Below are 15,506 nucleotides of genomic sequence, written 5' to 3'. Positions count from 1 at the left end.
GGGAATGACAAAGTTCAGGCAAGATACAAACTCTGTTCTCCTGGAGCTTACAGTTTGGTAGGGGATAAAGCAGAGATCACAGGTTAACTTATAACCAACATACAATGGAAAATTCCTGTGCAAGTTGTCTTGCAGGAAAAAAGTAATTTGCTTCTGTGTTGTCTTAGTATCCTTTCCCCCCAAAAGGAAAACTATTCAACTCAACTCATCTTCCTTTGTCTTGTAGGTGCCAGGAAATTGAAATCAAATTTAGGTTAAACTGTGGTCATCTGCTTCTCTTATATATTTAATAAAACCAATTCTTATTTTGATTCATATAGGAAACTAAAGAGGGTCTCTCTTTGATTTTATAATATATTGCACACTTGGTTTAACTGGTATCTGCCTCATTCCTTTTGAAAATCATTGCGATAGAAAACCCAAATAAATCAGGGAATAACTGAGTTTATTAAAATTCATAGTCACAGGATTCAAAGCCAGATCATAGGATTTAGAGCCAAAATGAAACTTGGGGGTTTCTCTAATCCAATTCACTCATATTACAGTGAGGAAACCAAGGCCCAAAGAGCACTTAGTTTCTTGACAAATCCAAGAAAAAAGGTTAGAAGTATAAATTATGTGAATTATTAGTTTTATTATAGGTAGGGGGTTAAATTATTCAAAATGGAGTACAAAATGTTCTTGCCTAGCTACACACTTCGGATACGATGAGTATAAATCAGAACTGTTAAGAGTTTCATTATTCAGGTATCCCATTTATAGTAATCATTTCTGAAATTATTACATTGGCTGGCGTGATTGATATCAATAAATTTCGTAATATTTTTCAAAAAAGGTTTAGTATATTTTCCCCATTGTCTGCTTTATTTTCTTGATCACTATTAGCTAATAGACTTATGGTAATGTGCCATTTATCTGGCGCTGCCAAGGAGTAAGCTGTTCTAACCAAATGCATTTTCAAGATAATGGAATTGTATTCCATTAAAATTTTAAACCATTTTAATAAAAAATTCTAAAATAGATCACAAACATGCCTGCTTTTTGAAACTGAATATGACAGAAACTTTTTTTGGATGACTAAGCTCTTCATTAAGGTCACCAATTATTATGGATGGTGGGATATCTCAGGGTCTACTGAGATATACTGGGACTGTATGATCACAAGATGATTGACTTTTATTGAGTTCTTTTGTCTGCTTCTCTGTTTTCTTCACAATTAGGCTCTCAGTTGCCATTTCCTGTCTCTAGCAGCCTCCTTTCTTTCTGCTGGTTTGCAGTTTATAATCCATAATGCAGGTATCCTAGTTTTCCAGCAATCAATAGGCAAGAATTTATTAATAAAAGAATAAAAATTTAAGAATACCTTGAAGAAATATTTGTATTTTTGTGTTGATTGACATGCCTGGTTCTTTTGGCTTAAGCATCTAGTATGTACCCAATACTATGATGGATACTAGGCAAACAAAGACAAAAATGGAACAGTCTCTGACCTCCAGAAGCTTATTTGAATTGTTTATAGAATATGAATAAAGAAGTCCTGATATGCTCCCTTCTGAGTACAGTGAATGTGCTTCTTTGAACTGTAAACATTATAGGATATCCTTTTTGGTTGCATGAGCTATTTTCTGCTCCCTTCTCTGGTCTTAATTTGCATTCTAGAAAATTGCCCGTTGTGTCAATAAATAGTTATTTATTAAGTTACTACTAAGTGTCAAGTGCTGGATACAAATATTTTTTAAAAAATAAAAAGACCCTATTCCTAATGAGTTGCAATCCTCTGGAGGAGGAGAAGGAATGGAAGACAGCATATTCAAAATATATAACACAAAATGAAAGTACAAACAGAATAAAAATATAGAAAGTAAACAGAAAGTAAAAATGAGTTAGTTAAATATAAGGTAGTTATAAAAGAAAGGTAGTAGCATCTGGGGCATCAGGAAAGTCCATACATTGAAGGTGGTATTTGAGTTGCTTCCCGAAGAAAGTGATAAATTCTATAACCTAAAGATGGGGAAGAAAGACATATGGAATGATTAGTACAAAGGCATGGAGATAAGAGATGAAGGGCCATGTGCAAGGAGCAGACTGTGGGGAAGGAAGTAATGCACACTGAGGCTAGAAAGATAGAAGTGTGCCAGGGTGAGACAAGTTATAAAAGCCAAGATAGGAAGTATGGATCAGGTAGAGTTTATTGAGTAGGGGAGTGACGTGGTTCAGTTTTACGTTTAAGGAAAATCATTTTGGTAGCTATGTGAAGTATAGATTAGATTGAGAAAAAACCCTACGCAAGGAGATCAATTAGGAGACTATTGCAAAAGACTGGATGAGAAGAAATGAAGGCCTGAATTAGGTGATGGCTATGTCAGTAGCGGAGGAGATCCGATGTGAGAGTTGTTGGAAGAGAAGGAAATGGCAAGATTTGTAAATGAGTGGATATGTGGGATGAGGGAAAATGATGAGTGGTGGATAATCCCACTGTTATGAACCTGGGAGACTTGGGAGAATGGTGACTTATTTCATAGAAATAGCAAAGTTTAAGAGAGGAATGAATTTGATAAGTTCTATTTTATACATAATGAGTGAGAGATGTCTCAAGGACATCCATTTTGAAATATCCAAAAGGCAATAGATGATGCGATACTAAAGCTCAGGAGAATGACTAGGACTGGATATATAGTTCTATAGTCACTTGACACAGATGATAAGGAGGGGCAGGACAGAGTCTTGGGGCACAATCACAACAAGAGGGTGTGATATTGAGGATATTTCCAGCTAAGAAAATTGAAAATTGACTGACTACAGAGGCAGCAGGAGAGCCAGGAGATAGTACTATCGTGAAAACTCAGAGAGAAAAGATGTGTGTGTGTGTGTGTGTGTGTGTGTTCGTCCTTTGTTGCTGAAGAAGACCATGCCAGTGGAGAAATGATGACATGACTTGCACTTGATTTTGTTTTGAGTGAGGGAAGGCTGAGAGAAAAGATAACCATGTCTACTCAAGGAGCCATTAACCTCTAGAAATAAGAACTGATCTGGAGTTCTGGACAGTTGGATATGAATCCCAGCTTTACCACTGTGTAACCTAAAAAATGTAACTTCACCTCCTTCCTAATTGTTAAATGAGGGCTGGGGGGTAGCTAGCGTATAAAGCATCAGTGCAGGAGTCAGGAGGACCTGAGTTCAAATCTCACCTCAGATACTTGACACTCACTGTGTGACCTTGGGCAAGTCACTTAACCCCAACTGCCTCATCATGGGTCATCTCCAGTCATCCTGATGCATATCTGGTCATTCGATTCAGATGGCTCTGGAGAAGTGAGGCTGATGACCTGCACAGCCCTCCCTCATTCAAAACAAAGTCAAGTGCAAGTCATGTCATCATTTCTCTGATGGCGTGGTCTTCTTTGGCAATGAAGGATGAACACACAAGTGAGGGCTAGATGACTGATAAGGTCACTTTCAGCTCTGAAATTCAATGCACTCAGCATAACACCTGGCACATAGTAGGTACTTAATAAATATCTACTGATTGATTGACTGCTATTTTTTGATGGCTCAGGTATTAATTGTACAGATTGTATTTCTTTTTTTTCTTTCTGAAGAATAACACTCATGTCCATCATTTGGGCTAACCCTAAGCAAAACAAAGGGAATAGAAACCAAAGAAACCTAATGACAAAAACATAGAGATAGGAGAGAACAGGATGATAATGGAGAATGGAGAGTACTTCAGCAAGAAAATAAGAACATGGGAAGAGTAATCTGAAGGAAGGAATGAAAGATAGGGTGGAATTAGGTTGTTTAGGGCCTTGAACCTCAGATAAGGAATTTATGATTTATTCTATGGGGGAGTCACTGAAGGATTTTCAGTAGAGGAGAAACAGAAATGTTCATTACAAAGATAACTCAACGTTATGCAGGACTGATTAAAGAGGGGAAGATATTGAAAGCAGGAAAATCAATTCAAAATCTAACATAATAATCTAGGTGAGGAGGAATGATGGCCCAAGCTAGTGTAGTTGCCATGAAAGTGGAAAAGAGAGGATATATTTTGAGACGTATTACAAAGGCAGAAAGGATAGGACTTGATAATTAATTGGATATTGGAAGTGAGTGAGGAATAAGAAAGAGTCAAAGAGGTCTCCAAAGTTGAATGACTGGAACGATGAAAGCAGTGACATGAACAAAAACAGGGGAGTTGAGGGAGGGAGAAAATTTTGATTTTAGACATAATAAGTTTGTAGTGTTTGGCAGTGCATATATATGGAGAAACCTAGAAAGCAACTGGAAATATAGGACTGGACCTCTCGGTAGAGTTAGGTCTGAAGAGATAGATTTGGGAGCCACATGCAAATGGGGATATTTGAAAGTAAGGGAATAGATTGGCAGAGCAAGAAGATGTGTAGAGAGAGAAGTGAAGGAGTAAAACAGAAGCTAAACGGATACCCACATTATAGGGAAACAAGGAAGATGAGAATCAGGCGAGGGTGACTACCAATCATGCTATTTCCCAGTAAAAACAATTAAGCTGATGATTTATTTTTACCCTTTTCGATGTCCTTGATGCTGATGTGACAGTCCAGTGTGGGTGACCTGTTGTCTCCATCCCAGAGGTGAAACGTGAAGCTATCTTGGTTCTGGGAGCCCATTGCCCCAGTATGGATGTATCTCACACAATTCAGATCCACTTCTTCTTGCGTACATTTCATGCCAGGTTGAAGAGGTACCCAGTTCCTCCCTATCTGAAAGGCATAGAAATCAGATAGCTGTTCTAGAATGGCTGAGTGGTTTTTCTTTCAGTTGTCTGTTGATTTTCCCTCTACTCAAAAGACATTTTTAACTTAAGCAAGAGAATCTCAAAGACGACTGCACTTTCTCATTAGACCTAGCCCACCTTTCCAGTCTTCTTATATTTTACTCCCCCCACCATGCACTCTTTGATCCAGTGACTGGCCTCCTTGGTGATACCTGAACAAGAAACTCCTTTTCTTGACTCCAGGAATTTTCTGACTGTCTCCCATTTCTGGAATGTTTTCCCTCCTCTTTTTTGCTTACTAGCTTCCCTAACTTCAAGTCTTAAGTAAAACCCCATTTTCTACATGAAACCTTTTGTAACCTCTCTTAATTCTAGTGCCTTCCCACTCTAAATCATTTCCTCTCTAACCTGTATACAACTTCTTTGTACGCATTTGTTTGCATGTTTTCTCCCCCACTAAACTATGATTTCCTTGTGAGCAACAATTATCTTCTTCTTTTTGTCTCTCCAGCACTTAACTTAGTGCCTGGCACACAGTAAGAAATGTGAATTAATTGATTAACTTCAGTACTTGTAAAGAAATTTCTCAAAACTAACTTTAGATTGGAGTGGAGGGAAGCAGCCGTCACAATAAAATTAGTTTGAAGAATATTGAATCAGGCCCAGAAAAGATTCGTAATCAGGCTATATCTGTGCAGTTGGACAAGAACATTAATGTTTTTCAAATTGACTTAAAACAAGTAATCGTAACTAGCGAAACAACATGGCACAGTGGTCAGGGGGTAGACCTTAGAGAAAGAAAAATCTGGATTCAAGTCCTGTCCCTGACAATTATTGGGCAAGGCACTTCTTGTATCCAGGGAACTCAAGCCGTTAAGTTGCACGTGAGTTGTCTGTTTGTACTTGTGGCTAGAATTTTCACACCAGGAATGCCCTATACTGATGAACTCCCTGCATTGCATAACTTATAAAACATAACCAATTAATTATGCTAATTAACAAGTTGGGCAATTTAACTTTTAATTGCTATCGTACATTGATACTTTCCAGGAGGCAATTTCATTTGTGCAGGTAATCCCTTCACTAACACAGAGAGTAACTCTGTAAACACCTTAAATAAACTGTGCTTATGAGTTGCTTCTGGCCAAAAAAAACCTTAACATCTGGTGGCCAAGTTCCTGATGATGAGCCTCTGAGAATTTAGCTAGGCTGGTGTTCAGATGACAAAACTGTTTCCAGGATTGTGCTTTCCAGTTTGCTAGAAACTGATGGAATTTGTACTCTGGTGGCACAACCTTTGAAAACACAGGCTAGCCCAACCCCGTGACCAAGATTGGACATAGAGGAGGAACTGGCAATATATGTGCGTGTCTGTGAATGTCCAGAAATAACTCCACATATATACAAACATGCATATTCACACACATAGTTGCACATATGAGAGGCAGTGTGAACAGAATAGAAATAGTGAACAGAAAGTCACCCTAACAGTCAAGAAGATCCGTGTCTTGCCTCTGACTCATATTGACTGTGTGATCTTGAGTAAGACGCTGACACATTGAGAAGCCCAAGCAATTCTCTAAGACCAGACACAGGCCAGTTACTATCTGTAGTAGAAGAGAGAATTTTAATACATAAAACACTGATGAAACTGCAAAACAAATCTTGTGTGTCATTATATGCATATAAACACATATATATGCATGTGTGTATATATGTATATATATTTCTTAAGTTTGGATCCTTCTACATTATTATTTTTTATTTGAACTATTCAAAATATCCTCAATTTGATGACTGGTTTAATTATTATAACTAGCAGGAAAAAGAAAACCTCTGGATACCTCATCCCCTCTTCCCATTCCCCTGCATCATTCCCAGAACTATTAGTAGAGAAAACATCTGAGATCTCCATGGCTCCAGACATTAATAATCATTAAATGATCTAATCTGTAAATGAAACATTTGAATTCTTCCAGAATGTTCTAGCTTTCTGGGAAAACACCCAGCCTATGCAGAGTGAAGGAAATTAGGTTATTGTCTCAGAAAGTTGATATTCCGATGGAGTAGCAAAAACCTGACTATATATTTATCACCAAAAAAATGGCAAGTGCTCAGTGATATTCTAAACTCAGTGATACACTGGGTCTTGAATCAGAAAGACCTAAGTTCAAATCAAGCCTCAGACATTTATTTGCTATGTGATCCAAGTCATTTACCCTCTATCTGCCTCAATTTCCTCATCCATAAAATGGGAATAATAATAGGATCTACCTCCCAGGACTATTGTGAGCATCAAATAAGATGATAATTGTAAAGTGCTTAATAATTGTAAAGTTCCTGGAACATAGTAAAAATGCTATATAAATGTTAGTGATTCTTTTTATTATTAGGGAAGACGGTAGATTTTTAAATCTCTGAATTTCAGCGGTGGTAGGGTTAGATCTCTTGGACTCCAGCTGTAGGGAGTGGACAGTTAGGGCTTGAACTCAAAACTGCTAAATCCCACCAGAAGATGTGGCAACTATTCCCCCTCACATTCCTTCCACTCAGAGGATAGAGTGGTTTGGCTCCAACCCTAGCTCCTCTACCAACAGAAAAGTGCTGCACGTATTATTCTGATCAGGGTCTTGGAACAGTAGAGAAAATTTTGGTTCTTTTGTTTTGATAAACTATTGTGTTTGGAAAAATGTTGAATTAATCCTGAATTAAATTTGTTCCACTTGGTTAAAAATTTCTGAAATAATGAATGATCTCTTTTGCATATTTTCATTTCCTTTGATGCAGAATTCCGTAAGGCCAGAAGTTCCTGGCAAAGAAGATTTTTTTCCTCTAATTTATTAGCATTCTTCATACTTTGTCCCCACCCACCTCGTTCTATTTCTTTCTTGGTATTTATGCTCATGATAACCTTATAGACTGACACATCTTATCCATTCATTGGATCAGTTTGGTTGCTTTCCTCACATAATGACCTCTTCCAAATATATTTCCCTTCACCTTCAATATCCTTCTTTTCCTTTAGATTTACCACCTGAAAAAAATGTTTTGGGTTGTGTGTGTGTGTGTGTGTGTGTGTGTGTGTGTGTGTTGCAAATTCTACATTGAATTTTCTCTTAGGAAGCAAGTAAATACAATGGGATTTTGCATAAAATAATATCTAGCATTTACAAAGTGTTTTAAAGTATGAAAAATGAATTACAATTATTATCTCATTTGGTCCTCACAACAACCCTGCCAAGCAGGTGCTATTTTAACTCCATTTTATAGATGAGGAAAATGAGGCACACAAAGATTAAGCATGCAAAGAGGTCATGGAGAGAGTAAGCATCTGAGACTGGATTTGAACTCACATCATCCTGACTCTAGATGCATTGTGCTATCCACCTAGCTGCTTCTGATTGGATATTTGATCCATACCCTGGCCATGCAACATGGAGTTCATCAGTGCTATGTGGGGACTCAGAAATAAGCAGAAAATAAGAGACCAGAATTAAGGAGAGGCAGTAAAGACATGAGGAGAAGAAAATTAAGGACGCAGAAGTGATGTAAAGGGTCTGGCATATAATGTTTCAGAATCAATCATATGAGACACATGAAAGGATAAGGAGGCGGTCCAACAAGATCCTTGGGCAGAAAGGCTTGAGGATCTCCAAAGGAGCTAGGTGGGGAACACTTAGGGTCATAGTAGGAACTTTGGACTCTCAAGACTTCCAGAGTCAGAACCTCCATTTCCTAAGAAAACTAAATTTGTGAGATTTTACCATATTTCTGCTTTGTTATCCTTGCAAACAAAATAAGGGCATACTTCTACCTCATTTTAAATCAGTGTTTTATCTTTATTTAGACTCTATTTGGTACCTACCATTCAAAAATATTAATTAACTTGACTTAGAATAGAATCTCTCTATATTCTAGGAATGTATCTATCATAATATAAAGGTTTTTTCCAAAAAAAAAAAAAAAAAAAACAAGCAAGCATTTTTGGATTGCAAGTTGTTGGGAATTTTTCTGTCTACTATTCAAATAATCAGTTTGATGGATTTTTTCCACTGAATGGCTATTCAGTTGCTAGGCATCATGTTGACAAACACAGTCTGGGCAGTGAGAAGTTGTCATTCCATTTTCTGAAGCAATACTAATAGAGGTGTTGTAAGCTCCAAAAGTAAATTGTGGGCAAAGCTTGAGAAAGAACCTGAGTTTTTTCACTCTCAGTCCTGAGGTACTATCCCCTGATTCATACATCCTCCAACTGTGTGATGTGCAGGACTTTTTCACCCTAAAAGTTCTCAAAATATACACAAACAATTTAACAATAACAAAAGGTTAATTCATTGATACATGTAGGCAACTCCTTGTATGGAAATACTCCATGACAAGCCATTCCATCCACAACTTGCAGTCTTAAACAATAGCCTGGAGCACTGAGTGGTTAATATCTTGTCCATGGTCACATCACTAATATATATTAGAGGTAAGACTTCAACACATTCTTCCTGCCTCTAAGGCTCACATTCCGTTTATTATACCATATTATCTCTTATCATGACACATGACCTACCAAGTTTAAGGAAGAAAAATGCTATTTACTTTTTGTATTTATCTTTGAGATAAAAAGGCCGCTCACCTTGAGCTGAAGCTGCCCATTTTCTGGGAGTCTTTCAAATAAATAGAAAATTTTCTCTCTGGGTGTGTCTTTATCTGTAGCTGACAGAACGGCACTAGAAATGATGCGAATTTCCCCCATATTCAATTCTATTTCAGCCTTCCTGTGAATGGAAACATACCCACATTCTTTAAAGATAGAATATCTTTAGAATATGGCTCCCATAGTAGTTACACCATCACCTCATCACAGATTACTCCACAAAAGGAGGAATGATATTCAATGGTATCTGAAGCTATAAAAATGTTGAGTTAGAAAAGATGAATTTAAGGAATTATGTTAATTACGTGACCTTTAAGGTCCTTTCCAGCACGAAAATTTTTTTTTAAATTTTTAATTTATGGAATAAAACAAACATTTCCATAACATAGTACAATAAAAAAGGATAATTGCACCTGAAACTGCAAATCTATTATGCACAACTTGCCATTTCTTTCAAATATACAACAAAATTCTCAAAAATTCTATGATTCTCTTTACATCAAGGTTTATGGATCATATAGGTCTTAGCATTATTATGGGTGATTCTAAATAACTAAGCCAATGAGAGCTGGTTAGATCCCTTCTCTATCTCACCAATCCTGTTTACCTTTAGGAGCTGTTTAGAAGGGGAGATGATGCCTCAAGACAATGACATTCTTCATTACAAACACAGTGTTCAACCAGGGGAATTTGAATATAGCAAAGACACTAAAGTGTCAGCATAGAGAATTCATCACCAAAGAACTCACATTGTAAAAGGACATGTTCAGGAAATGGTGGAGTGAGTTAGTAAATGAGGATGAATACAGAAATGTGGCAAGGTCCCAATAGGAAAATAAAAGCCCCATGGGAAGTGAGACTGGTCACAAATGCTAAACACAACAAAATGACTTTTTGCACTACAGTGAGACCAAAGAGCTCAATCAAGGGACAATGCCCCTGCTTGGGATGGATAAAAAGGGAATAGGTAGCCATGAAAAGAAGAGGTTTCTCAACTACAATAATTCATCTCTTTCTCTACTTAACAAAAGAATAATCTTCTGACTAGGAAAGACAAACCAACACTGGTGAACAGGGAATTCAAACCCAAGATCAGTGAGGACATGGTAAAAATTACCAAGCTACCCTTGGTAAGTGCAAATATTTGAAGAATCAGGGTGAATGGGACAGAAGCCAAGGGACTTTCATCCAGAAGAGGCCATGCCAGGTTAACTTTGCTTTCCTTCTTCACAGACTAACTAGACTGTTGGGTCAACAAAATGCTGAATATAAAATATACTCAGATTTCCTCAAATCATACTATTCTTAGGGTTAAAATGAGAGCTAAATCACATAGCACATCATCTAGATAGATTCAGAACTGATCTAATAACCAGAACCAAAAACATAGTCATTAAAAGACTGATGTTCATGTGGAAGGCTGCAGGGAAGGGAGTGTCCCCAAGGATCTTCCTTAGTCCTTTGCTGTTTGACAGTTTTATTAATGACTTGGATTAAGGTATAAATGGCACACATTTTAAATATATAGATAAAGCTGGGAGGGATAACAAAGATTTTACACTGAGCTGTGGCATTTCAGAGAGAGATTAGAGATAAAGAAACAGATGTTATGGGAAAAGATGAGCTTGTTAAGAAGGACAGTAAAGAGGATAGGAGGGCTCAAAGAGAACCCTTGTGGATACCTTCAGTTGGGGGGAAAAAGAAAGGCAAGGATGAAGGACATGGAGAAATGGAGAGAAAAGAGGGGGAAATTGGTCATGAACATTACAAAAAAACATGTCAGGAGGTACTTAACAGGGTCAAAGATTATGGAAAACTTAAGAAAAAAATTATTAGATCTAAATGTCATTGGTAACTTTAGGGATAGTACTTTGAGACTCTTATACATAGCAAATAAAGAAGAGGAAGCAGTAAATGTAGATGACTCATGAAAAGGAGAGCTGAAAGTCTTTAAACACTACACTGATATAAGTTGTTATTATTCAAAGAAAATACAGGGTCAAGGGAAAAAGTTTTTTAAGATTTTTTTAGGATAAAGGAAAAAATTTTTTAAGATAAGGAAGATTTTGGTATTTCTACGCACAAAGAGGATGGAGATGATGGGGGAGAGAGAGAGAGAGAGAGAGAGAGAGAGAGAGAGAGAGAGACAGGGAGAGAGAGAGAGACAGGGAGAGAGAGAGAGACAGGGAGAGACAGGGAGAGAGAGAGAGACAGGGAGAGACAGGGAGAGGGACAGGGAGAGAGATACCTTGAAATACAAGTAAAAGAAAGAATAATCAGGTAAAAACCTGGAAGAGATGAGAGGAGAAGAAATCAAAACAAGGACATGAGAATCCACAAAGAGGGATGCTTTTTTCCACTGAGGAAGAAAGGAGAGGAGAGGATGGGAGAAAACAAAGAGAAGTAATGAGGTGGAGAGAGTGTCTATTGCTGTGTAATTCTGTAGGGTTTTTAAAGGAGATGGGATAGTAAGAATGGAAGCATCTTCTCAAACTTCAAGCTCCTTTGTATTTTCATGCAAATTGCAGGGCCACAGAAACTCATTTTCTTATCTTTTCTTAATGATTTTCAAGGTTCCCACTGGTAATGCCACCTCAATACAAGAGGAAGAGGTTTGTCAGGACATGGAAAGAACATATTTTGGCAAGCACTCTTTCATTCCTCTCTTCTGGCCAAGTGGTCAGACCACAGACTGAAGTCAATGCCTGTGTGCAGAAAGGGCCAGCAGAGGGTGCACTGAGACCAGAATTGCTTTGCCAGGGGAGACCACCCTCCCCGCCCCACCCCACCCCCCCATGGTCTCAAGCACTGGAAGTGACCTAAATTCAGAAATGACTTGTTCATTTTTTTCTAAGCCAGCATGCATTCTACAGAAATATGCTGAAGATGTAAAGCACTTTTCATGATTAGACTTATTCTCATTGCTCTAACCCAAAATATTTTTGTTCAATATATCCCATCCATCTCAAACCATTTTGACTGGCATGGCCATTCTTGCTAACTTGCTACGGAAGCCAGTAGTCTTCCATAATGACTGAAATAAAAGACACAAAATATTTTTTTCAATTTGCTGTGTGTAGTAGGCACATAATAAATGTTTACTGAATGAATGGTCATCAATTTGCAGTGAATATTACAAAGGCAACTTGTATCATAAAAGATGATATAGAAAAGTAATGATTTCTTTCATATAAAGAGCCTAAGGCTTACTTGGTCAGCACTGGTTTCTCATCATTGACTGGCAGGATCTTTATTGAAATAGTTCTCAGGATTTTATGTTTCCCATCCGACAACTGGATTGTAAAGTCATCAGCAAGGCTTTCAGAGTCATCATGTATGTACATCAATTTCATTCCTGGAAAAGAGAAAAATGAGAGAAAGTAAATCTGCCTCCTTTTAAGCCACCACATCTCTTTACCTCAACCACGCCAATCCAAGTTGCCAGCAGCTTAGTCTCCTCTGGAGAAAAGGTCTAGACATCAGTAGCAGCTTATTAATCCATCAGCACCAGCAGTGACTCCAAGACACACTCCTGATGTCTGTCTATTCAAAGAACTCAAGATAATTCACCTTCCACAGTCCAGCTTTGTTCAGTGGGATTTAAGTGAAACAAAACTTGTTTTGTCAATCAAAAGTATGGTTTTCTTGAGAGGGAGAGCTGAGATTATCACATTTCACTTTGTGAGTCTTAAAGTTGAAAGGGAAAATACCATATGAAACATATATCCTCTGATTCACTATGGACTGTTACAGATTTCAATGAGATACTAGATTCCAGGACTCTGTAAGAGCTGGATACAAAATTTTGTGAAGGAATGAAAGGATCAGAGAAGAGATGATCTTATGGAAAAAGCTGAGAAGAAAGTTAATTAACTTATCAAATGAAAATATGGATAGTGGTTTTTCATCTGTGCTTTTTGAAAAAGAAACTAGAGGAGGAAGAACCATTGCCCCAAGCCAAAAGAAGTACGTTAGGTAGTCCTTAAGGATCTCCAAATCCTAGAGACAACTCTCTTTGAATAGAAATATTATTCAAATAAATACAGCTTTTCTTGAAGGTTTTCTCAAGCATTAACAGGGGATGAGAAATAGTAAGTCTGGCATGAGTGGATGTGGTAAGGAAGAGGATAACTTTCAAAAAATAATCCACAGGCTAATATCCTGCTATATCATCTGGCTTAAAGGCACATCATCACCGTAAAGAATCATGCTTCTATATTTGATTTACATTTGTAGATTTTTCATTGCAGAAAAAGCTTTTAAAATTAACTTTGCAGTCTCCAAATGTATACACATTGAAAAGAGGAAAAACATTTTAAACAGTATTAAAAATTGGCACTAAAATGTCCAAGATACCCAAAGAAAATATTTAATATTATGAAAGTATTATCTCATTTGCAAACAGAAGAAGAAATTTCATATTTCCCCCAAATCTCCCCCATCAATTGTCATCTCTATTTTTAGCTTCCTGTTGTGGGTTAATCTAGACCTTAGAAGCAATTTGATAAGTTTACTGAGTATACCTTGGTAAGAAGAAAACATTCCCTGATAGACTCTAGGAGTCAGAAAAGGCTTATGCTAAACTAAGAAACTCTTCCAATAAATGATTAGTGTAATTACAATATTTCCTGCACCAGGTCCTTCTGGTTATAGGATTGAAGTCAAAAAAATCACCTTTAATTTCATCTTTATGCTAACCATTATCATATTAGATGGTTTTAATCATTAAACTAGCCAGACATAGCATAAGAAGAAGACATACCAGTTTTAAGAAGCTCCATTGAAAAATCATGCACAGGAAGTTCATGGTTCTTGTGGATATTGATTAACTGCTTGTAAAGAGGGATGTCATTTCTATGTACCCCATTGATGAGAAGACCATGCTGTGGTTTACGGGTGATGGTGAACATCAAATGATCTTTGGGTATGTCTAAGTCAGTTGCTTGGATGACTGAAAGATCCACCTCTTTCGTCTGACCCTCAGAAACCTAAACCAGAATATATCAGAAAACAAACCTTGTGTATAAAAATTAGTCTTGCTCCCAAGAACACCTTGATGAAGCAGAATCCACTGAAGCACATTTTATTTCAACAATTCAATTAGGCAGAATTCTCAGAAGATTCCATTGCATACCATAGAATTATTTTTTTCCTGCAACCCTGGAGTATTACATGGACACAAACCGATGTAAACACATGTGAATAAATGAAGGCAAGAGGGAGTTTTGAAAAATCAAGCAAAAATACATGTTAACACCTCAGAGATAGCCACACAAAATACTGCTTTCCTTCTTACAGTGATATTCTCTGCCACAAAGTCAGGAACTTCATCATTGGTGGGATTAATCAGAACGTGAAAAGGGATTTCCAGAGAATGCTGTTTTCCATCTGTGACATAAATCATAAATTGATCTGCGGTTGGCTCTATCCTCAGATGCCTGGACTGCACATAGTTTATGTGCAAAGCCTTCATGTCTTTCCACCGAAATGAAGCTGGAGCACACACAAAGAAATGGTAGACAACATAAGAATTACATTAAAACCAAACCCAATAAAAAATCTCTAGTTCTCAATAATAGACTGCTGAACAGAAAATCAAATGGGAAGGCATCCATGTGCCTCAGATAAATGGCAGAGAACACTTCGATTTGCTTCAGATCAGTCTCTTTAAATAAGCACTTCTTATTATGCTCATACAGAGGCATTTAGAAGGTCAGAGCAGGTGGTCAAGAAGAAGTAAAACCTTTAGTAGTTCACAGAGTATTTTAACTACATAATACCAGACAACTAGCTTGGTCTAATTGGCAAATTGACTAAGGCCAATTAAGTTCTGCCTTTTGCTTTCATTGTGCCCTTTGGACTTTGCATTCCAAATTAATAAACTTTCCTTCATTTTAGACATCTTACTCTCATTTTCCTTCTATCTTCTGGCACCCAACTCTCCATGACATTACAGCATTGTCATTCCCTCCTACACTGATGTTTTGCTGTTTAGTACAATTGTTGCAGCCCTCTGCCTCTTCATGACACCATTTGGGGTTTTCTTGGCAAAGATACTGGTGTAGTTTGCCATTTCCTTTTCCAACTCATTGTATAGATAAGGAA

The 15,506-nt window shown here is 37.3% G+C and overlaps 1 protein-coding gene across 6 annotated transcripts in view; it reads right to left on the bottom strand.

Moving 5' to 3' along the window:
• Positions 1-15,506, bottom strand: part of FREM1 (FRAS1 related extracellular matrix 1) — a 168,609-nt gene that overhangs the window by 58,408 nt on the left and 94,695 nt on the right. For 5 of the 6 annotated variants that reach the window (XR_011977447.1, XM_072656175.1, XM_072656165.1 and 2 more), the window contains exons 19-23: positions 14,698-14,894; positions 14,164-14,389; positions 12,612-12,756; positions 9,381-9,522; positions 4,544-4,739 (exon numbers count right to left, since the gene is read on the bottom strand). Coding sequence is in view for 5 of the 6 variants with exons in the window: in XM_072656175.1 (XP_072512276.1) it covers positions 4,544-4,739; positions 9,381-9,522; positions 12,612-12,756; positions 14,164-14,389; positions 14,698-14,894 (906 nt within the window). In the remaining variant the exon portion in view is untranslated. Of the gene's footprint in view, positions 1-4,543; positions 4,740-9,380; positions 9,523-12,611; positions 12,757-14,163; positions 14,390-14,697; positions 14,895-15,506 lie in introns of those variants that run through there. The other variant, XM_072656194.1, reaches the window with a different exon arrangement.

This window comes from Notamacropus eugenii, chromosome 1 (genome assembly GCF_028372415.1).
Source record: "Notamacropus eugenii isolate mMacEug1 chromosome 1, mMacEug1.pri_v2, whole genome shotgun sequence".
NCBI lineage: Eukaryota > Metazoa > Chordata > Mammalia > Diprotodontia > Macropodidae > Notamacropus > Notamacropus eugenii.
Note: the sequence above shows the minus strand (reverse complement) of the source record. Positions and strands in the feature narration are given on the sequence as shown.